This window comes from Callithrix jacchus, chromosome 7, assembly GCF_049354715.1.
Source record: "Callithrix jacchus isolate 240 chromosome 7, calJac240_pri, whole genome shotgun sequence".
Lineage (NCBI taxonomy): Eukaryota > Metazoa > Chordata > Mammalia > Primates > Cebidae > Callithrix > Callithrix jacchus.
This window is the reverse complement of record NC_133508.1, coordinates 47,201,567-47,225,048: the sequence shown is the minus strand read 5'-3', so window position 1 is coordinate 47,225,048 and position 23,482 is coordinate 47,201,567. Positions and strand designations below refer to the sequence as shown.

The 23,482-nt window shown below is 53.2% G+C and overlaps 1 protein-coding gene across 3 annotated transcripts in view; it reads right to left on the bottom strand.

The window, feature by feature from the left end:
* Positions 1-23,482, bottom strand: part of SPSB1 (splA/ryanodine receptor domain and SOCS box containing 1) — an 80,985-nt gene that overhangs the window by 9,271 nt on the left and 48,232 nt on the right. For all 3 annotated transcript variants that reach the window (XM_054258741.2, XM_035307630.3, XM_035307631.3), the window contains one exon: positions 4,408-5,248. In XM_054258741.2, the coding sequence (XP_054114716.1) occupies positions 4,408-5,101 (694 nt within the window). In that variant the 5' untranslated portion in view covers positions 5,102-5,248. The remainder of the gene's footprint in view (positions 1-4,407; positions 5,249-23,482) is intronic.

The window sequence follows — 23,482 nt, the reverse complement described above, 5'->3', positions numbered from 1 at the left end:
CCCCCAATTCACATTCACCTGGAACCTCAGAGTGTGAAGCCTCATCTGGAAACAGGGCCTTCGCAGACGTACTGTTGTATGATGAGGACATACTGGATGGGGATGGCGGGGCCTGAATCCAATGGCTGGTGTTCTTGTAAGGAGAGGAGGGGGCACAGAGAGACACACACAGGTGGACCATCCTTGTTCAAACAGAGGCAGGGACTCGGGAAGGCATCTACAGACGCAGGGACGCCAAGGATTCCTGGCAGTCCCCAGGAGTGAGGGGAGGCCTGGGGTGGGCTCCGTCTCAGAGCTCGGAGGCAGCCGAGCCTGCTATCATTCTGATTGCAGACACCTGGCCTCAGCACTGCTGCTGTTTTAACGGGTCCTGCTCCTGGTCGCATGTTCAGCAGCCCTGGACACGAACACCCCGTGCATCTTCCTCCAGCCACTCCATCAGGCTCCCCCCGGCCCCTGGACTCAGACTCTCATCAGGGTCAACTGTGAATTCCTTGTTGCCAAAGCTGATGGACAGCTCTTCTCTTAGCCATCCATGTTCTTGACCTGCCGCTACTTTGCCCTTCTGAAAGCCCCTTCCTCACCTGGTATCCAGGACACCAATCTACTGGGTCCCCTCAGCCCCCACCCTCCTGGCCTCTAAGCAGGGCTCAGGCTCAGCCCTCTTCTCCTTGCTCTCTAGCCCCCACTCGCAGTGACCTCGCCAGGGTAGCAGCTCTAAAGCTGTCCATGCGTGGACAACTCCCCGACTTACGGCTTTCCCAGACTCTTAGGCTTGCAGGGCTGCTGGGATGTGTCGAAGAAGATGCTCAAATTTAACATCTGCTCCTCCCATCTCGGGAAGCCCCCGCCTTCCACCTGCTCAACCCAAACACCTGGAGTCACCTTGACATTTCCCTTTCTCGTCACATCCAATCAATGGAGGAGCCTGTTCCAGAGTCCCAGGACTGGGCCAGCCCTCTCCACATCTGCAGCTTCCATCCTGGCCCAAGCACCCATCACTTCTCACAGGACAGGCCTGGCTCCTCCCTGGCCTGGCCTCTCAGAGGCCACTCTTGCCCCTGCTGTCTATTTCTATAGAGTAGCCAGAATGATACTTCTTCTTTTTCAAGACAAGCTGGCGTGCAGCAGTACAATCTCGGCTTACTGCAACCTCCACCGCCTGGGTTCAAGCAATTCTCCTGCCTTAACCTCCCAAGTAGCTGGGATTACAGGCGTGCTCCACCACCCCTGGCTAATTTTTTCATTTTTAGTAGAGACAGGGTATCACCATGTTGTCCAGGTTGGTCTCTAACTCCTGACCTTTGTGATCCACCTGCCTCGGCTTCCCAAAGGGCTAGGATTACAGGAGTAAGTCACCATGCCTGGCTGTAGAACGACACTTCTATGACACAAGATGACACTTCTGTGTCACAAGATGCTGCCTCAATAAGGGCCTGGAGGTGTTAGGTTAATCAGGTTGAGGCTGGTGACTAACACCCATGCCCCCTACCCTGCCCCCACCCTGCAGCAGAGCTGTGACACTGCCTCACCCTTGGATTTTTTGCTCTGCGAACCACATCTATTTTCCAATCTGAATCCCCTAAAGTCAACCGTCCTTGTACCCCAGGGCCCATTCATGTCTGACCAGGATTGAGGAAGATGAGAAGCCAAGGGGCCCTGGCACTGCTGAGTATCTGATTCTGGTGGAGAGGTAAAGGGTCCTTGTCATTGACTAATAGTGCCCTGATGTGATGCTCTGAGTGGCCATCTAGCTTCCAGCTCACAGATAATGGTTCCCAAATACTGATTCCCATTCTCATATCCCCCACTCACCCAGCGCCTTTAGGATTTTCCAAACAAGGAAAATTATGAAAGCATCCAACCTCCTGTCTCATGCAGAGCTAACCAAGCAAGGCACCATCTATTCACAGGACACGCGTCTGCACTTCAGGACTGGGTGGGCAGAACCCTCTGTTCAAATAAGCCCCAGTGCCCTCCCAGCCACTCCAGGGCTCTGTACTGAAGCTAGGATACATGACCGTGAAGCTGTGCAAACCCACAGCTCATGAGAGTATCAGGGGGCTTGTTCCTGGAGGGGACAGGGCTGGAAATCTCACGGAGCCCCACGGTCCCAGTGGCTAGGCAACAATAGCAGGCCTGGCGGTGCCCTCACCTGTCTGTCTACAAAGAATGGACATTAACCTCCCTGGCTCCATGGTCACCCCTTGGCTGGGAGGAGGGGGCCAGGGCTCCCCAAGATCCTAGGTCCTGGCAGGATGTGCCCAGGGCTCCCAATCTGCACCCATCCCCGCTTGAGGCAAATTTGGCTTATTTCTATCACCCGGGGAAGACGGACACAGAACTCACTCTGCCCAGGAGTCCCATGACCTGGGGGCGCCGGGCTGTACAGGTGAGGACCAAGCAGGCCCGGGAGCCTGCACCACAGATGCCACGTGTGGCTGTCAACTCACTGCCATCAGGGTCACAGTCAGAGCAGAGGACCAGGAGGAAGAGGGGCAGTGGAGGCTTCCAAAGAGAAACATGTAAGCGTTTGCTCATGCCTGACCACCTGATACTTTCTCCAGTATCTTTCAAAGGCTGAGATGGGGGAGGAGGAACAGGAGGATCGGGAGAAGCTGCAGGTTTGGAGACTTCAAGAGAGAGATAGCATCTGTATTCCTGACCTCTGGTGGGGGCCTCCCCGGCCCCCGCCGCCTCTTGCCTGGCCTGCAGAGTGGAGTTAGAACTCAGGGTGCTGAGCCAAACCTGCCTGTTTAAGACAGTTAGCTCATGGGTGGATGGAGCTTTCCAGCCCACTCACTTCCCGAGGTGGGACCTGCAGGTGGTAAAAGGGACTCATGTAGGCAAGGGGCTTGAGAGAGGGCCACACACGCAGTGAGCTGTTCTGCAATGCCAGGCCCTCCTGCTATGGTGGGCTCCCAGCAGGGCTGCCATGGAGCCTCCACCTCCCACACCAGCATGGTGCCCCTACGCATGGGCTCATTCACACAGTCATCACTTTTGATTCAGCCTGTTTCTGATTCATGTGCTCCCTGACAACTTCATGACCAAACAAGTCCCTCGGGACTGTATCTCAAAGGAGCCCACTCAGAAGCCTCCAGCAGAAGAGAAAGACTCAGCCTGGTAATGAGTGAGAGAGGCCACTAGCATTCATTTACCCAAGAGGCCCTAGTATCCCCAAGGTTGCAAACCCCAGCTCGATCACATGCTGGCAAGTGGGCGAGAATTTGGTCAACTGAGGATCAAACCTGGAGGCAGGTCACCCAGAGAAACAAAGACTACCTACTCATTAATGTACCCATCTATCCACTTATCCATCAATTCATTAGTCTATTTGCTTATCCATCTACTCATCCATTCATTCCCTCATCTATCCATCTAGCCATCCATCCACTCATCTAGCACTCATTTATCCATCTACTCATCCATCAATCAAACACTCATCCACCCACCTATCCATCCATCCATCCATCCATCAATCTAAATACTTATCTACTCACCTATCCATCCATGTATCTATCTATCCATCAAACACTCATCCACCCACCTATCCATCCATCCATCCATCCATCCATTCCTCACTCATCCACCCACCTATCCATCCATCCATCCATCCATTCCTCACTCATCCACCCACCTATCCATCCATCTATCCATCAATCTAAACACTCATCCACCCACCCACCCATCTATCCACTCATCCAATATTCATTTATCCATCTACTTATTCATCCACTCATCCATCTGTCAATCTAAACACTCATCCATCCATCTATCCATCTATCCATCCATCAATCTAAACACTCGTCCACCCACCTATCCATCCATCCATCGATCTAAACACTCATCCACCTACCTATCCATCCATCCATCCAACACTCATCCACCCACCTATCCATTCATCCATTAGTCTAAACATTCATCCACCCACCCACCCATCCATCTACTCATCCAATATTCATGTATCCATCCACTTATTCATCCGCTCATCCATCCGTCAATCTAAACACTCATCTACCCACCCATCCATTCATCCATCCATCCATTTACTCAACCACTCATCCATCTATCAATCCAAACATACATCCATCAATTCATTATCCACTCATCTATCCATCCATCCAACCAATCGTTCATCCATCGATTCATTCATCATCCGTCATCCATCCATCTATCCGTCTGTCCCTTCATTCATGAGTCACCGTTAGGTAATCTAGCAGACTCTGGCTAGAATTCCTCACTTAACCAGATGCAGGCAAAAGTTGCCTGAGGGTCTGAATACACTGGGATATCAACTTCAAAACACGTTAGTTTCAATGACTGTATAAACTTTTGCCCTGAGCCCAGCCAGGACCACGGGGACAGAGGGAGGGCACTGCCTCTGAGAGCACAGAGTACACTTACGATCAAGTCCGTTCAAGTAGCGCATTCGGATCTCACAGTGGCCCCAGACGGCACTCACTACGGGATACAGTTTTTTGCCCTTCAGTCCCCGAAAAGCCACTCCCATGTACTGTCCATCCACAATGAAGCTCAGTGTCCCGTCGTCCATGTCCAGGGCTACCAGGAAGGAGTCAGGGACAATGAACGTCTCATCTGGTTCCAGAAAGGCCGGGTATGTTTTGCTTGGCTGGTTCTTGCCATCGTGGTAGAGCCGGTTGCGCCCCAAGTCCCAGCCCCAGGACTCGTGGTTATTCCCCACAAGCGTCGTGTACCCGACAGAGTGCAGGGGTGCATCCGCCGTCGCCACGCCCACCACAGCGTGCGTGCCCCGCTGTCTCATGGCCCACGTGATCTGCCACACGTGCAGCCCGCGGGTATACCCGACCTTGCCCCTGATAGCGTCTGTGCTCTGGGCCACCGGATGCCGGTGAAAGATGAGCTTGTCGTCCTCCTTCACGAAGACGTTGAGCGAACGGTCATTGTTGTTCCATGAATGCAGCAGCTGAACATCGTAGGACACAGGGGGCATGTCCAGTAGCAGGTCCAGCCGGGTGGGCTTGCAGTAATCCAGACCCTGGAGCTCCTGCTTCAGGGGCCGGTACGTGGGGTCCCTCATGTCCACAGTCTTGATCCCTCCAGTGACCTTCTGACCCATGTTCGCCCCTGGTTTCACCTTCTCACCGACTCCCAAGGCAAACTCATCAATCTCGCGGTCTCACCTCCAGTATTCTGATTGGGGCCAGACAGAATTCCTAAGGAGGGCTGCCAGGAGACCCCTGCAAGCTGCGGTGTTCGGTATTGCCTAATGGATAGAAAGACAAACAGCGGTGAGCAAGGCTACAGGGTGAAGGGGAGAGTTAACCTGGAGGGTGAGGCGACCACACAGGCATATCCTGGCAGTCTGTGCCTGGGCTCCGTCAGGCCTGACATGGGCAGGCTGGAGCCTTGGCATAGAATGAAATCCTCTGTTCCCTGTCTAGGCTGTCACAAAGGAAAGGGGCTGTCTGTCCACCTGGCAGACTGCATGGAGCGGTGGGCCTGGGGGCTGGGCGTCACCCTCATCTGTGTTAGGTGCAGACGCATGGCTGATGCCCACCAAATACCTCATCAGGGTCCCACAGGGCAGAAGGCCACAGTGCCACAGAACCGGGTCTCAGCCACGACACAATGGGCATTTTCGTGGTCAAAACAGAGGGAGGTAGATGGCTATTGCCTTGCTCTTCAGAGGGGAAGGGAAGCCCGGTTAGCAGCAGAGGCTGCTGAGGATGCCAATCCCAGCTCCTCTTCCCCATCTCTGGCACAGCGACCTCCAGCAGACGCACCACCAATTCACTCCAGAGAAGAGCCCTCTGGTGCAGACGAACAGCTCAATTCAGGGGTCTGTGTGCTCCTGGCAGGAAGGGCCCCGGAGCCTCCTCCGCCAGCAACATTCTTCTCAAGGGCAGGCCCGGATTCAGACAGCATGGGGGGCTCATCCCTGACCCCCAGGAGTTCTTATCTGACTGATCACCTCTTTTTCCTGCCCACGCCCTTCAACTAGAAGCCAGGGTTTCGCCCTCTGGGGCTCAACAGCACGTCTGGGGAGGAAGTCCAACACACAGACGCCTTGTTCCCTCTCTGGCTACCATCCCCTGGGTCCTTCAGGGAGGAAGAACAGAGACTCAGGTTGGGAGAGAGATCTCACTGCATCTACCCCATCCTCTCCACTGGCAGCCCAAGAAGAATTCTTTTTTTTTTTTTTGAGACAGAGTCTTGCTCTGTCACCCAGGCTGGAATTGCAGTGGCATGATCTTGGCTCACTGCAACCACCACCTCCTGGGTTCTAGTAATTCTCCTGCCTCAGCCTCCCAAGTAGCTAAGATTACAGGTACCCACCACCATGCCTGGCTAATTTTTGTATTTTCAGTAGAGACGGGGTTTAACCATGTTGGCCAGGCTGGTCTTGAGCTCCTGACCTCAAGTGATCCACTTGCCTCGGCCTCCCCAAGTGCTGGCCAGGAAGAGTTCTATCCAAGGAGGAGGAGGTGGCGGCGGAAGAGTCAAGCCTTGTTCAAGAGAGAAGTTTCTTTCTGCCATCAGGAACCCCCTTGGCCTCTGGAAGGGACCAGAGAGGCCAGGAAGAGCAGCCTGGTTTAGGGTCAGGCTCCTAGGATCAACCAGGGCAGGGGCAAGGCAGGCTCCTGGCTGAAGAAACAGAACTAAAGGAGCCTGTGGGGGTGACTGGGTGGGAGGTCATTGGAGCCTTGGCTGCCAGGAGAGTCACTCTGGGCTGCTTGTTATGAGGGTGCCCGAGGAAGGGGGACAAAGAGAACCCAAAGGAACCAGGGGTGTGGGAAGCTGCAGGCTTCCAGACACAGGGAAACCCAGGGACCTCAGAGTACTGGCCTCCCCTTCAGTGTGGGGCCAGCCAGGGCCAGGCTGTGCAGGGCTGACCTATAGCCCCCTCTCAGCTGGTAAGAGGCCCCATGAGACCCCATCTGCAGGGCAGCCAGGTGCCCAGGTGGTTTGGTCCCAGCAGAACCTTTCCACATGGGAAAATTTGGTGCCCCGACCCCCTTATCTCAGGGGCCAGGTCATGTTTTTCGACTTCCCCTTTCTGATGTCAGAGCATTCTTTTTTTTTTGAGATGGAGTTTTGCTCTTGTTGCCCAGGCTGGAGTGCAATGGTGCTGTCTCGTCTCACTGCAACTTCTGCTTCCTGGGTTCAAGCAATTCTCCTGGCTCAGCATCCCAAGTAGCTGGGATTACAGGTGCACACCACCACACCCAGCTAATTGTTTGTATTTAGTAGAGGCAGGGCTTCACCATGTTGGCCAGGCTGGTCTTGAACTTCTGACCTCAGAGCATCCTTCCACCTTGGCCTCCCCAAGTGCTGGGATTATAGGCATGAGCCACTGCACCCGGCCATAGACAAGAGGGTTCTGATCTCAGAGACATGGTCATCTCTTCAGAGACAGGGCAGGTCTCCTTGTGTCCAGTGTGTGCAAAGCCATTACAGAGCTGAGGTGCCCCTCTGCAGCCTGGAGGACCACCCTGGTTTCAGAAGGTTCTGAATACTGTGACCTCACATCCACGATCTCCCAGGAAAATCCCATTTTCAAGCTTTCATTCCCACTTCCTCTCCTGGGAGCCACTGAAACCTCTAGGACTCCCTCTATGTGGCTGCAGAGGGCACTCCGTGGCTTTGGGGCCTGCACCTCAAGCTGCAGGAGGCGGAGAGAGCTGGTCTGGTGTGGCTGGGGTGTGGCCTTCCTTGAATTCCCCTCTTCCCAACCTCCACTGGAGCATTTCTGAGCTGTAGGAAGGCCGGCCTGAGGCAGCTCTCGAGGGCAGAGCTGCATAGAGCAGGAGCGCAGAGTACCCCCGCATCTCTGTCTGGACACCCCCTCCAGCTTGGTGCCCAGGGACCTCTCCGTATTCTCAATTCTGCAGGGTCCTGTGGGCACAGAGTTCAGCACCCTGAGAGGACAGGGTAGGAGTTACATTCTAAGCGTTCACGGCACGCTTCCGGCAGCGTAGCTCCCCCACAGCCCCTCTGCTGCTCAACTGTTGCGGCTGGACAAACCTTTCTCCCAGAATCTCATCTGTCATGGAAGATCTGCCCTCTCTCCACCCGTGGGAACAGGTGGGAAGAGTGAGGAGGAGGCTGGGGGAGGAAGGGGTGGGTAGGAGGGAAAGGTGGCGGGGAGGGGTCCCCTAGCAGGGTAATTGAAAATGCTAGGAGGTCAAATCCAAGCACTGATCAGGTGAAAAAAAAGAAAGAAAATGCTAGGAGGGACCGTAACAGGGAGGTTGAGTGCGGTAGGGCAAGGGGGACACCTCAGAGCGGGAGAAAGGGTGATGTGGGAGACAGGGAGGGAAGGGAGGGGAGAGAGGGAGCTCTCAGGCTAATAAACCCAGGCCTGAACACACAGAACGCCTGTCTCAGCGAGACGGGAGATCAGCAGGCTTTTTCTGCAATGGGCGAGATAGTAAATGTCTGGCTTTGAGAGCCAGACAGTCTCTGCTGTTGTCGCACAAAAGCAGCCACAGACGGGACATAAATAAACGCACGTGGCTGAGTTCCAGAAAACTTTATTTATAAAGGACAGGCTGGCACAGGCTCCACCAGCCCGAGTTAGACCAGGCCGTCCTGCCTCGTCTCTACTTAAGACACAGCCCTGTGGGGCTGCAGCAGGCATTAGCTGGATGGCGGGAGGGAGCTCCCAGTCCTGTCCCAGAAAGAGTCACCAGAAAGGATGGCTTCACCCCAACGTGGGACATCCACTGTCTGTCTGCCAAGGTTGGCTCCACAAGCTCTCCCAGTTCTGAGATGCCAGAACCTCAGGTGGCCCAGCAAGTCCTCAACACTGATGCTGGGCTGAGCTCCCTAACCCTAACCCTAAACCTATCCCTAACCCTAACCCTAACTCTATCCCTCACTGTAACCCTAAACCTATCCATAACCCTATCCCTAACCCTAACCCTATGCCGAACCCTAACCACCACCCCTCCGCCTCCACCCACCTTCCCCTGTACCCCAGCCCAGGCCTTAGACCACAATGCTGTGAGACGTGGGAGTTGGTGGGAGGGAGGGCCTGGGAGGAGGGAGGCTGGGGACAGAGTGTGGGGTGTTTTCCCTGGGCAGAGAGGGCAGGTAAAGGAGCCTCCAGGACTGTGGGGTGACTCCCTCACAAGGGCACCCCAGGGCCTAGCCAGGGAATGTGGGCCACCCACCTGGCCACTTCTGCCATCTGAGTCACCTCCCAGGTGGTCAGTCACTGTGGTGACCCTAGGGCTACTCATGACTCATCTGTCACCCGCCCTGTGTCCAGGCTATGGTTAAAGATGACACTGCCTTCCCAACTTCCTGTTGTTCACACCTAGCCACCTCCTCGAAGTGCAAGAACACTAAAGCCATCCATCTGCCTGCCTTCCTCTATTTTAAAATGTGGCTGCACAGATCCACCCTTCCTGTGGGTCCCCAGGAGCTGGACAAGCTGCTTCCCCTGGGACTGCAGCCTGATGGGCGCTTCCCCAGCCCTGCTTCCTGGGGCTTCTGAGCTTACACACAGAGACAGCAGCTCTGGCCACGAAGATCCAGCCTGAGCTTCTTCAAGCTTCTGCTCACTCATCTGTCACACACTTACCTAAAACTCAGTGGAGACAGTGTTCCGGGGGGGCTGGCGCCACTGCCATTTCCACTTTTGTTTATTTCCCAGCCTGTGCTCCATTCATTGAACAAAGATCACTGCTCTCCTGTCTTCCTGGCCACATCTGGCCCTCTAGATGGACGCTGCCTTTGGGCCAAGACCCAAAGGCTTGAAAGGCTGGGCTAGAGCAGATCAAGTTTAAGGCTCCTTCTAAACCAGGGGTTGGCAAAGTCCCTCCATAAGTGGCCAGATAGTAACTGTTTAAGGCTCTCCAGATAATGTGTAAATGAATAGGCATGGGTATGTTTCAATAAAACTATTTATAAAAACAGATAAACTACGAGTCCTGGGCCACATGGTATTCAAACAGGAATGCCCCTGTTCGATTGGTATTAGCAAAACTGCTACTACCATCACCAAAATTCCTGAATATGGCACTCAGGATGGGGGGTGTGTACACCCACAGGTGCCAAATAACAAACATCCACAGGTGCTGGGATGGCTCCTGTGAACACCGGACCATGACAGACATCCCTGGGCCAGGAGGGTGTGCAGCACTGGGTACCACGCTTCAGGCAGGAGCTGAGAGAACAGTACAGGCCCCCTGCTCTGGGTCCACCCCACTTACTGCTGCTCTAAGAAGCAAATGCAGATAACTAGGCCTTGTGGGGTCCTGCAGTGCCACAGAAGCATTAGGGCCTGGGATTGCTGAGCAACTGGTGACTTTCCAGAAGGTGGGAGGACTCCGCCTTCATCCCCACCCAGGAGGAGCAAAGACGCAAAGAGTGTGACTTGTGCTAACCTGCAGGGCTGGAACGGGAGAGCAGAGGACAGATGTGGCCCTGCTGCCGCCACCGTCACCCACCACACGCTGTGCATGTGTGACTACAGGCACACACCCATGCATGCACACCCCCCACACACATGCACACACCCATAAACACATGCATACACCCACACAAATGCATACACCTATACCCACATGTGCGCACACACCCAAACACACTTGCTCACACCCACACACCCCACACGTGCACACCCCACATGCACACCCCCATGCATGTGCACACACCTGTACACACACACAGCCATACACACATACACACCCAAACACACCCCACACTTGCACAACCCACACATGCACATACCCACACATGTGCACACACCCATACACATACTTGCACACACCTATACACACACGCACACACCCATACATACGTGCACACTTGTGTGTCTGCACACCAAGAGCAACATCAGCAGCCGAGACTAATGAGCAGGACAGAGGCGTGACAATCCAGGCAGTGTCGTGGCTGGTGGCGCCTGCTCTCCATTCCCTTAGTGGAAGTTTTCACCCCAAAGCCCACTGTTGCATTAGTCACCAGGACTGCACCTGCCTCCTCCGCCTCACGGCTGTCTCAGCCAAACCCCACAGCAAACATGTTCCTGGCCTGTACCTCTTCTGCCCCACCAAACACTCCCTGTAAATGACAGTTCTCACTTTCACAGTCCTCAGGCTGCCGTGCAGCTGTCACACGGACAGTCCCAGGGCCTGGTGCTTCCTGAAGACCAGGCTGTTACCTTGTCACAGGTACGAATGCCATGAGGTATTTCAACCAGGAGAAAGAATGTGTGTGTATGCACATGTGTAGCTATGTGAGGCATGTATGTATCTGTGCATGTGGTGTGTATGGATGTGTATGGTGTGTCTGCATGTGTGTGTGTATGCTGTGCAGGCACGTATGTACACACGTGTCATGTGCATACATGTCTGGGTGGAGCATGTCTGCGTGTGTGTATGCATGTGTGTGTGTATGCTGTGCAGGCACGTATGTACACACGTGTCATGTGCATGCATGTCTGTGGGTGGAGCATGTCTGCGTGTGTGTCTGCATGTGTGTGTGTATGCTGTGCAGGCACGTATGTACACACGTGTCATGTGCATGCATGTCTGTGGGTGGAGCATGTCTGCGTGTGTGTCTGCACGTGTGTGTATGCTGTGCAGGCACGTATGTACACACGTGTCATGTGCATGCATGTCTGTGGGTGGAGCATGTCTGCGTGTGTGTATGCATGTGTGTGTGTATGTATGTGTGTGTGTATGCTGTGCAGGCACGTATGTACACACGTGTCATGTGCATGCATGTCTGTGGGTGGAGCATGTCTGCGTGTGTGTATGCATGTGTGTGTGTATGCTGTGCAGGCATGTATGTACACACGTGTCATGTGCATGCATGTCTGTGGGTGGAGCATGTCTGCGTGTATGCATGTGTGTGTATGCATGTGTGTGTGTATGCTGTGCAGGCACGTATGTACACACGTGTCATGGGCATGCATGTCTGGGGGTGGAGCATGTCTGCGTGTGTGTATGCATGTGTGTGTATGCATGTGTGTGTATGCTGTGCAGGCATGTATGTACACACGTGTCATGTGCATGCATGTCTGTGGGTGGAGCATGTCTGTGTGTGTGTATGCATGTGTGTGTGTATGCTGTGCAGGCACGTATGTACACACGTGTCATGTGCATGCATGTCTGTGGGTGGAGCATGTCTGCATGTGTGTATGCATGTGTGTGTATGCATGTGTGTGTGTATGCTGTGCAGGCACGTATGTACACACGTGTCATGTGCATGCATGTCTGTGGGTGGAGCATGTCTGCGTGTGTGTATGCATGTGTGTGTATGCATGTGTGTGTGTATGCTGTGCAGGCATGTATGTACACACGTGTCATGTGCATGCATGTCTGGGGGTGGAGCATGTCTGCGTGTGTGTGTGTACAGGAGGTCTAACTGCAGGACCCTTCTTATGAGCTCACCAGTCATTCTGGGTCGGGAACTCCTCGCAACATTTTCCCATAAGTAAAATCAAATTAAAGGTAAGATCACAAGGGTCAAGAGAGAAAAACAGCCATAAAAGGGTGGGCTGGGAGCTCACGAAAGGACCTTCCTCACAACTGTCCCAGAGGCTGTGAGTCATGAAAGACAACTTATCTGGGTGGAAGAGCTGATGCTGGTGGCGGATCGTGTGTGGGTGAGTTCCCTGACACTCGCTTGTGTCCCGTGGAGAGCTTCCTCCTGAGGAAGGCAGGCAAGCCGCCCACCCACCCACACTCCTGAATGTCTTTTGTCAGAGATCCGCTGTCAACTCAGAGCATTAAAGGCGCTGGCGCCAAGGCCTCGGCCTCTCAGGCTGCACCTGCCTCTTGTGTTTCACGTCCCTCAGCCTCTCTTGTTGAGCTCGGCTGGGACAGTCCCCTGACCCCACACTCACCTATCCCCAGTCCTGGCCTGGCACAGCGCTGGCCCCATTGTGCCACAAGCAGGTGGGGGATAAAGGGAGAGGACACATCACCAATATCAAAGTCAAGGCTGTGGCAGGAGCACCTGTATCATGCCCGGGAGGGAGGGCTGGGCTGGGGGAAGCAGAGAGAAGCGCAAGATGCGATGGAGGCAGGAACCGCCACCTGGACCCTCAGAGCCAGACAGCGGCGGGCCCTGGAGTCACCTTGGCTTCCCTTGCTGGGGACACAGACCCTGGAGGAGATTCTGCCTTTCCTACAACAGAGTGAAGGCCATTCAAAGCTCTGGAGGAGGGGGAGGGCTGCCTGCATGGACACCAGATGGCGAGAAGCTCTGGGGTTTAACTTCACTCAACTTCTTCCCTCAGCAGAATGAATCCCGCCCCCCACTGCCACACACACACACACACACACACACACACACACACACACAACATCCTTGAGTGGGTGAAAGGGGATGTCCCTTATACCCCCTGAGGGCAAAACCCCTCAACCCAGTGTCTCCAGAGCAGCCATGGGACAGGGGTGGGCTGAGGTTCCAGACACCCACCAGAGCCGCGTGTCCCTGCTGTATTTCCCGGTGGCAGCCTGGGCTGTAAGCCGATGAGCTTCTGAAAGCCCCCTCCTCCCTTGGCCAGCCTCCAACAGCCATTTAAGGTGGTGTGGGTCCAGGGAAGAGGCCAGCTTTGGAGAGGATTTGCTGGGGGCCACAGATCTTAGAAGGAAGGAAGAAAAGAACCTCATAAATCCTCCAGTTTTGCGGGCTCCTCCAGGTAGGGGCAGCCAGGTCTGCAGATAGAGAGGGAAATGGATGCTGATCCCCTGGGGTGGAGAGGAGTTGAAAGCATCCCCAAAGCTCATTGTTTGGAAGTCCTAGATCCGGGACAGGTGAAGGGCACCTGTCTTCAGCCTTTGATGATCCAGGGCAGCCAGTCTCTCTGTAGGCTGAGGGAGCCTGGAGGGGCAGGAGAGGCAAGGCAGGCCCGGTGGTCGGACAGTACCTTCTGGATGCAGATACGGTTTGCTTTCATTACGCAAGGCTCAGAGGACTGTGATACCAGGCACAGCACTACCTCTGAGATAGGAGCAAGACAGTGCTGCGGGATGCACAGGGTTAAAAGTTGCCATGCAGTGGTTCACACCTGTAATCCCAGCACTTTGGGAGGCCAAGGTGGGCAGATCACCTGAGGTCAGCAGTTTGAGACCAGCCTGGCCAACATGGTATGAAACCCCATTTCTACTAAAAATACAAAAATTAGCTGGGCATGGTGGCACATGCCTGTAATCCCAGCTACTTGGGAGGCTGAGGCAGGAGAATGGCTTGAACCCAGGAGGTGGAGGTTGCAGTGAGCTGAGATCACGCCACTGCACTCTAGCCTGGGTGACAGAGTGAGATTCTGTCTCAAAAAAAAAAAAAAAAATTTGTGGGAACTGCCAAGGATGTGGGGAAAGGCTACTCCTGCATGACTGTGGTGTGTGTGTTGAAGGGGGACAGACCTTGAACTGGGCCAGCCTTCTAGGTGTGCAGGTGCAACAACGCAGTCCCTGTCCACGTGCAAAACGCCCTAGCAGTAGCCCTTCCAGGCTCTTGTCTAGGAAGCCCTATTGGCCTGCCCAGGGCCATGTGGATGAGGATGCTTGAAGAGGCATGAGTTCCACCTTGTCCAGACCACGGAACTCCATGCAGCCCTGGAGAGAAGGAGGCAGCCTCTCCAAAGTGCGGACACGACAGAAAACGGACCGTGATGCTGTTACACTTTTAAAAGCAAATCGCTGGACAATGTGCAGGTCATGATGCCATTTCTGAGAGAACAGAATTTAGAAAGATCCTCTCTGTGCACATTTATCTGTTTGTAGGTACAGAGAAAGGTCTAGAGGAATCAACATCAAACCTTTCACCATGGTTAGTCCCGGGAAGAAGGACACTGCTCACTTAAAATCTTTTTGAATTGAATTTTTAAAAATGCACGCATTATTTTTGAAACTAAAATGATTTTTAAGCACATGAAAGAGAGTCAAAGGCTGAGGAACAATGATTTCACACACTACGCTGGCAAGAACAGGTTATCCCCAAAGCGATTCCTACAGGTGCTGCATCTGTGTTGCTTTTATAACGCAAGCCCAGCGTAACGTGTAAGCGCTATTGTCCTGCATGCCTTATCCATGAAGGGACGCATTAAGGATCTGTAACTGGCAGAAGGGCATTTAAAATTTTTTTTTTTTTCTTTTAAAGAGACAGGGTCTCACTATGTTGCCCAGGCTGGTCTGCAACTACTGGGCTCAAGCAATTATCCTCTCTCGGCCACCCAGAGTGCTCAGATTACAGGTGTGAGCCACCACGCCCAGCCTAGCAGAAGGGTATTCCAATAAAGGATGAGAACGCTGGGGAAGCTGTGGGGCCATCCTGAAGAGGGATATTCTTTCTACAGTGATCTATCCCAAGACTTCCAATTACACTGTCTCAAAATTACAGATTTTAATTGGCCCAGTAAAAATGGGGCAGCTGTCTCTTTCTACTGACCCAGAACACAAGAAGAGAACAACTGGTCTGTCTCCAGCCAGGTGACAGCTGCACAGTGGCTCTGCATGTGGCAAAGGCCAGGTGAGGTGGCCCCATCAGAAACAAAACAGCCACCGACAGGCCAACTCCAGGGAAGAGGGGGAGTTGAGGAGGAATGAGAATCTCAGAGCCCACCCTGGGGGAGGCTGAGACAGGGCAGACTGCACAGCACCTGCCTGCAACCCCATGATGGCGTTTCAGTGAAAGCCACAACCCTGAAGCCCCCACCTTCCCCAAAAGTGCTGTCAGATCAAGTGTCCTGGAGCCTCTCACTTCCACTAAAAAGTACCTGCTTATGGTGTTGTTTAGGAAGAGGTCTGCTGAAGGAGCGGCTACACCCTTTTTGGGGATGTAGCCAAGGCGACTGGGGACAAGCGGACAGAAAGGGCAGGTAAGGGATGCACAGAGGTGGGTCGGTCACCAGGGAGTGGCAGACACTCACCCACCTCCTATGCCCAGGTCCCCTGCAGTGCACCTGACTGACCCCAGAACAGTAAAACCATTGTTTTGCCCCAAGATGGGGAAAGAATGAAATTCAGGATGTGGAACAAGGTGACCTATTTATAAAGCCTCCTTTCACCTGAAGATCACATAAGTTCCCTCCCTCTGCCGCCCCATCTCACACATCAGTGGTGGCAGCCCAGGATTTTGCAAGAGAAACACGCCCAGAACGATCTGCTGTTTTATCAGAATGCAACCTTTGTAGCCTGGCTCAACTGCCGCTGCCTGCTAAATGGGGTTCGAGCTCCCTCCGGCATGCTGAACATGAGTGGCGGAGATGCTCTTGGTGGTGGAAGGGCTCAGGGCATGCTCTGTGCCAGCCGGGCCATGGAGCCCCTGGCAAAGCGGCCACCACCAGTAGGACTTGTGACATGTGGTTACCACCTTCCACCCCCTGCCCCGCCAACAGCCAACTTGAGGAGGGACCCCTTAAGCAGGGATATAAAAATAAGTCTGTGCCCCTAGAATCAACAGAAAGAACCGGATCCTTCTGGAAAGTTCTGAGAAGGGATTTTGGAGAGAAAATCCCACACGGTCCAGAGCTCTAGCCCTGACCTCAAAAGACCCAAAATGCACCTGCTGTAAACACCTATGGAAAGGCCCAGATGACTCACAGCACTTTCAGAAAGGGCTCGAATCAGTGGAGCCACGGCCCTGAGAAACCAGCATGATATTCATACAGAGAATGAAAATTACAATAAATTGGGAAACCAGCATGATATTCATACAGAGACTGAAAATTACAAGACACTGCAGCTGTTGCCTAGTCAGGGTGGTGAGGACAATGGACTGTGCCTGGTGCAGAGGAGAAGCCAGTTCTTGAGGGACCCTAGTGACACACAGCAACATTCCTGAAAAGTGCCCCAGACAGCAGCAGATGAGCCCTCCCGTGGCAACGGGGATAAGATGTACACTATGGAACCCCGACACCACCCAGCCTGGAGGCGGCGGGGGGGTCACACACTGGGCCCATCTTGTTCACACGGGGGTGGGGCGCCCCAAAGAGTAGAAGCAGGAAGGCAGCCTGAGAGCAGCCCCATGGTTATCTCCAGAAGAGCCACCAACAGGGCACCCACAGGGACAGGCTCAGAGAACCTAGTGCTCCTCGCCCTCCGATGACCCCCAGCAGCTCCCCTTGAAGGCAGGAGATGGGGGCTTGAGGCAGGGTGGGTCGGGGGGCCCAGGGAGGTCACTCCCAGGAGGAGGCTCTGCCGAGAAGCAGGTTCTCTCGAAGGGCTCACTCCAGCCCAGCCTCCCGTGAAACTCCAGAGCTCAGGGCTGCCTGGCCTGAGAGGTGGAGGCTGGAGCGCGTCTGGAGTCCGCCACTTCCCTCGAACAAGGCAGCCTCCTGGACACGGGTATCCATCCAAACCCAGGCTTTCAGAGTGCCGAGGCCCAAATGGCAGCTGGGGACACTCTGACCTCTCTCCATGGGATGTGCCAGCTGGCAAAGGTCACCTCTGGGAGTGGCCCTTGGGTCACCCTCATGTCCCTCCAGGGACAGTGAGCAGGAGGGTGACCAGGGAGGGCCAGGGAGAAGATCTGAGGACTTAGGAAGCATCAACCCAGAGAGGCTTCAGGGGTTACCACCCAGCCTGTGTGAGAGTCAGGGGGCCCAGCATCCACTCATCTCCCCCAAGGCCCAGGTGGCTGCCCTCAAACCACCTGGAGGAATAAGAAGAGGGAAGGGCGGCATTCATGATTTCAGCGTAGGATTGCCTAACCAAAGCTCCCGGCACGAAGTAGGAGCTTAGTGCATGCCGCTCCCTGCCTTCCTCCTGCCACCTCTCCACACCTAAGGCTATCAGGGGACACCTGAGAGCTTGGAATCTTGAATGTCAAGTGCAGGAGGACGCTCAGCTGGGGAATGCCATGGCGGATGCCAGTCCTGTGGCTCTTGTGGGTGACCCAAATTGCTGGACCCCATCATGAGACCCACAGCCCTCCCTCTATAATACAGTGGTGGGGAAAGGCCGTGGGAAAAGGCAAAAGAAAGGCCCTATTTTTTTCTTTTTAATTTTTTAAAAGCAACATGATTGTGATAAGATTTACAATGTAACTATGTTTGTTTTTGTTTTTTTTTGAGACGGAGTTTCACTTTTGTTGTCTGGGCTGGAGTGCAATGGCATGATCTTGGCTCACCTCAACTTCTGCCTCATGGGTTCAAGCGATTCTCCTGCCTCAGCCTCTCAAATAGCTGGGATTACAGGCATGCACCACTACATCCAGCTAATTTTGTATTTTTAGTAGTGACGGGATTTCTCCATGTTGGTCAGGCTGGTCTTGAACTCCCGACCTCAGGTGATCCGCCCGCCTTGGCCTCCTAAAGTGCTGGGATTACAGGCGTGAGTCACTGCTCGTGGGGAAAGGCCCTGTTTTACAGGAGTAGTTCTCAAAGTTGTGTCCCAACCAGCAACATCAGTATCACTTGGAAACTCAGAGATGCCAATTCTCAACCCCGTTAGACTTTTGGAATTAGAAACTCAGCCGGGCAGCCTGCATTCTAACGAGCCCTCCAGGGCACCAGAATGAGGCTAGAGATTGAGAACCACTAGTTTCAAGGAATCATGGCTGGACGGTTTAGAATCTCAGATCCCTATTAAATGAAAACCATCAGGATTACACTTAGAACAGCAAGTTTTTAAAACTCATGTTCTATCTCAATATATTTCAAATGTTAGACACTCTCATAAGAAATCTCAATACAAAAATGTAAAGTGTTTCCTCTCTTCCACTGCCCAGGGAAGCACAGAAGTGTGTGTGTCCTTCGAGAACATTCTGGTGCTTATGAGAATAGTCTCTTTACAGCAAAAGATCACACCACAGATACTAATCCACAGTTTGCGTTTTCCATCATATTAGCTCCTCCATCAACTTTATGTTAGTGGCTGCATAATATCCCATTGTGTGCTATTATCATAATTTTGGTGACATTTCTCCCAGATGGACATCTAGGTTGATTGACTTAATCATGGGCATGTGTGGGGAGGCAATTATTTCTCCATAACAGGATGGCCTTAGACTGGCTTTTTAAACTTTAGTTCACGGCCACCTCTCCTCCTTACCACTCTCAAAATCTTGGACCTTGACCGGGTGTGGTGGCTCACACTTGTAATCCCAGCTCTTTGGGAGGCCGAGGCAGGCAGATCACGAGGTGAGGAGTTCAAGACCAGCTTGACCAACATGGTGAAACTCTGCTTCTACCAAAAATACAAAAATTAGCCAGGTGTGGGGGTCTGTGCCTATAATCCCAGCTACTCAGGAGGCTGAGGCAGGAGAATAACCTGAACCTGGGAGGCAGAGGTTGTAGTGAGCTGAGATCGTGCCACTATGCTTCAGCCTGGGCGACAGAGTGAGACTCCTGGGCGACAGAGAGAGACTCCATCTCAAAAAAAAAAAAAAAAGTCTTGGACCTCAGGACCATCTGCTCCACTATCCACTTTTAGAAGAAAATCAAGTGTCTAAGTAACCTACCTCCAAGTTCCTGATTTTTGCAACTGAGGCGAGCCCCAGGTCGGGGAGAGTGTCTGTGGAGATAGCTAGACCGGAGGTGTCTCAGTGGGACCTCCACTGGATCTCAGCCAATGAACATGAGAGGATTCTGAAAGGAATTGGGCTGTGCACCTGCTTGTGCAACCCAATCACTGTTCCCCGTGTGGGATTTCACGGAACTCAATGGGATGTTGAGGGAGGGGTAAATCCCGAGGCCTCCCAGGCAGGTGAAAAAAAAAAGGCCTTCAACATACTTTCAGGCCACATCAACCTTTGGGCACTTCCTCCTCCTATATGCCAGTGGCCTCCCTCCCCTAGTTCCACCAATCTGGAACACATGGACCAACACTCAAGAGGGGAGGGCCCCAGCAAATTCAAAGGCAGTGAATAAATTCACCCTAAACTTCCCAGGCAAGCAGAAGGGCCTGGGGGGCAGAATGGCATGGTACCGGTGCATCACTTAGAAGGTCCAAGGCAAAGAGTGTGGAAGAGACCTCCCCAGCTTGCACATCAGTGGAGTATTACCCATCAAAAATGCTAATGGGGGCTGGGTGCAGTGGCTCACACCTGTAATCCCAGCACTTTGGGAGGGTGAGGTGGGCAGATCTCTTGGGTCCAGGAGTTCAAGGCCAGCCTGGATAACATAGAGAAACCTCATCTCTACAAAAAATACAAAAATTAGCTGGTATAATAGTACATGCCTATAGTCTTAGCTACTTGGGAGGCTGAGGTGGAAGGATTGCTTGAGCCCAGGTGAGGCTGCAGTGAGCCAAGATTGCGCCACTGTACTCCAGCCTGGGCAACTGAGTGAGACTCCGTCTCAAAAAAACAAAAACAAAACAAAACAAACTGCGAATGGGACGGATCTCTGTGCGAGAGGGCAAGGGAAAGGGTTTGCTATGTCAAGTGAAAAAAAGGCACAACTGCATCTACCTTGAGACTAAAACTTAGAAGAAACTGTATCGGCCCACTCAGGACAGAGGCAGAAAGGAGCCCAGAGGAATGAGAAGGTTGCTGCATTTAGAGCAATGAGCTTATGAATTCCCCCCCTTTTCAATTTCCTTACTGTTATTTTGTTATTGTTGCAAAAACATAAATGGATGATCCCAAATGTCCACTGATGGATGTGTGGATAAAGAAATTGTGGTATACACATTCAGTGGAATATTATTCAGCTGTAAAAAGGAATAAAATGAGCAGGTCAGGTGGCTGAAGCCTGTAATCCCAGCACTTTGGGAGGCTGAGGTGGGCGGATCACAACGTCAGGAGATTGAGACCATCCTGGCCAACATGGTGAGACCCTGTCTCTACTAAAAATACAAAAAAATTAGCCGGGCGTGGTGGCAGGCACCTGTAGTCTTGGCTATTTGGGAGGCTGAGGCAGGAGAATTGCTTGAACCTGGGAGATGGAGATTGCAGCGAGCTAAGATTGTGCCCCTGCACTCCAGCCTGGTGACAGAGCAACATTCCATCTCAAAAAAAAAAAAAAAAAAAGGAATAAAGTCCTAGTGCCTGCTATGATGTGAATGAACCACTTATATTAAGTGAAGGAAGCCAGATTTAAAAGGTCACATATTGTATGAATCCCTTTTGATGCAATGACCAGGATCAACAAATCCATAGAAACAGAAAGCCGACTGGTGCTTCCCTGGGGCCAGGAAGCAGGGGGATGGGAAGTGACAGAGGTCTCTTTTAGGGGTGATAAAAATGTTTTGGAACAAGACAGAGGTGGTAGTATACCATATTGTGAATGGACTAAATGCCATAGAAGTATACTCTTAAAAAGGTGAATGTTATGTGAATTTCACCTCAATTTAAAAAAACCCATAAATGGATGAAAAACGTCTACCACGCCAAGATCCACATGGACAGGGGGCTCTCCACGTGGAGGGGAGAGCAGGGCAGAGAGAAGCACAAAGCTTACAGAGGCCTGGCTGGCTGGACCAGGCTTGTTAGCCAGGGTTACACAAAAGGACACGGTTAACGACGCTCAGATGTGGGGAGTGAAGAGCCTTCGAGAGCAGAATTGTTGCAATCCAGGCCTCTGCCGCCTCCCCTTTCTGTTCTCCAAAGGAAAAAGCGCAGGGCTGTGGTTTGGCAGCCCTTGCTGCCCCGAGACAGCACCTGTGGATCGAGTTTCTCCCAAGGAGTCTGGGAGACTGCATCTCCACGCCTGGGCCCAAACTGTGGTCTGGAGAGGGGATGACCCTGCAGGCTGGTGGGAGATGAGGACATGGAAGAACCCATGACAGGGCGATCCCTACCCTGGGAACGAGGCAGGATGAGGCAGGAGAGGGACGTTTGGATTCCTAGGTGCCTACTTTCCCACTGAGCAAGTTGACACCCTGAGGCAGCTCCAAACTGACTAAGGCCCTAACTTCTGCTGTCAGGCCATCACCCAACCACTGGGATCCTCCCTGCTCTTCCACGGATGACACTGGGGCCTGACTGCCACTGTGAGCTGCACCATGGAGCTTCTGCCCACAGCTAGAGGTGCCCCTGGCTGATGCACAAGGTCTCTGGACTTGTCCCACATGCAAACCTCTTCGCACGGGTTGCATTTCTGCCATCTCATGTAGAGGGATCATCGCTCACAGACCTGGCACAGCCCAGGCGTCTCATGCCGGGTGCTGCCATTGCCCACGGGTCCTCCCCTGGCCAGGCGTGCTCACGTGGAACATAGGAAGTGGGCCAATACCACCTGTGAGGCCTGTGCTCTGAGTTGCTTGCTCACCCATCCCACCCACAAGGATCTGCTAAGCCCCTAAGACAGGTTCGAATGAGCTTCTCAAAACCTTGCTTTGTTTCTCAGTCCCCGAGTGCCTTAACAAGGTGGCCGATTCACAAACACAGGCCAAGTGGTCAGTGTTCAGGGAGAACGGGCCTTCTGCTTGCTAGAAAGCATCTTCTCCAAGGGGAAACTGGAAAGAACGAGCCACATGGACAAGATGTCACAGGAAAAAGTTACCCAACCCAATAGATGGTCTGGCAATGTTCAGCTGGTGAACAGTGGGAAACCACCCAAGTCCAAATAACGTGCCTCAGGGCTGAAATTCATTCCAGAAGTATTAAGCACCTACTGGATACACAGAACAGCCAGAACTTGCTGCCCTCAGGGAGCTTATAGTCTAGTGGGGGGAGGCTGGCCACACTCAGTCATTTGAACAATGAGTGCAAGTTTCAGGGGAAGCGGCTGCTGGCAGGGGTTCTGCCTGCATCTCCAAACCCTCTCTCAGTCCCTCCCCCAGTAACCATGGCCTTGGGACAGGGTGGCAGCTGGGGCTTGGGTCTGCAGCGTCCAGGTGCAGAGGGGTGTGTACACCCTGCTTCTCTCTTCCGAGGCCAGGGGCTAGGACCTAACCACTTTGGGAAGTTTCTCAGGAAAGCAACTTGGATCTGGGTTTCACCTACTCCCCTTATCACATTTTGAGAACAAGAGGGGAAAAGGGGGAAGTGGAAAAAAGGGAAATTGGCTCAATATCCATCGAACGGGCTAGTCTAGGACAGCAATCAGGGCCACGGAAGAAGAGACAAGAACGGGGCACTTGCTTGTCCCAGCAGTCAGCCCAGCGTTGGAAACTGAAGCCAGGACTGGCCTTTTGAGCTAGACAAGTCCTCTCCCCTTCCCGCTCTGCCTCCCCACCCACCTCACGCTGCTGTGGCCAGGTACACACGAGGACTACAAATGCGCATTTCATGTTTTCGCCTTGCTGGGCAGAGCTACTCTGGGACATCGGACAGGCTGCGCTGAGAAAGGTATTTCCTCTGTGAGCCGGACTTTCCATAAAATGAAAACAGCAGCATGTTACCTTTGCAGGCAGAGGGGCCAGCAGGGGACTAGTGTGTCCCATGCCCCTCAGCAGCAAGGAAGGCGGCCACATCACAGTACAGGCGGCTCAGACCACAGACCCAGGTGCTGAAGGGACCCCTCCCCGGCCCCACATCTTCCCGCCAGGCGTGGAGTTTCCACAGCTGGAGGAGGACCAGGGTCCTCTCCAACGAACACACTAACCATTTCTAACGCGGTCCCAAGTTTCCATTCCCATATCAAAAGCGC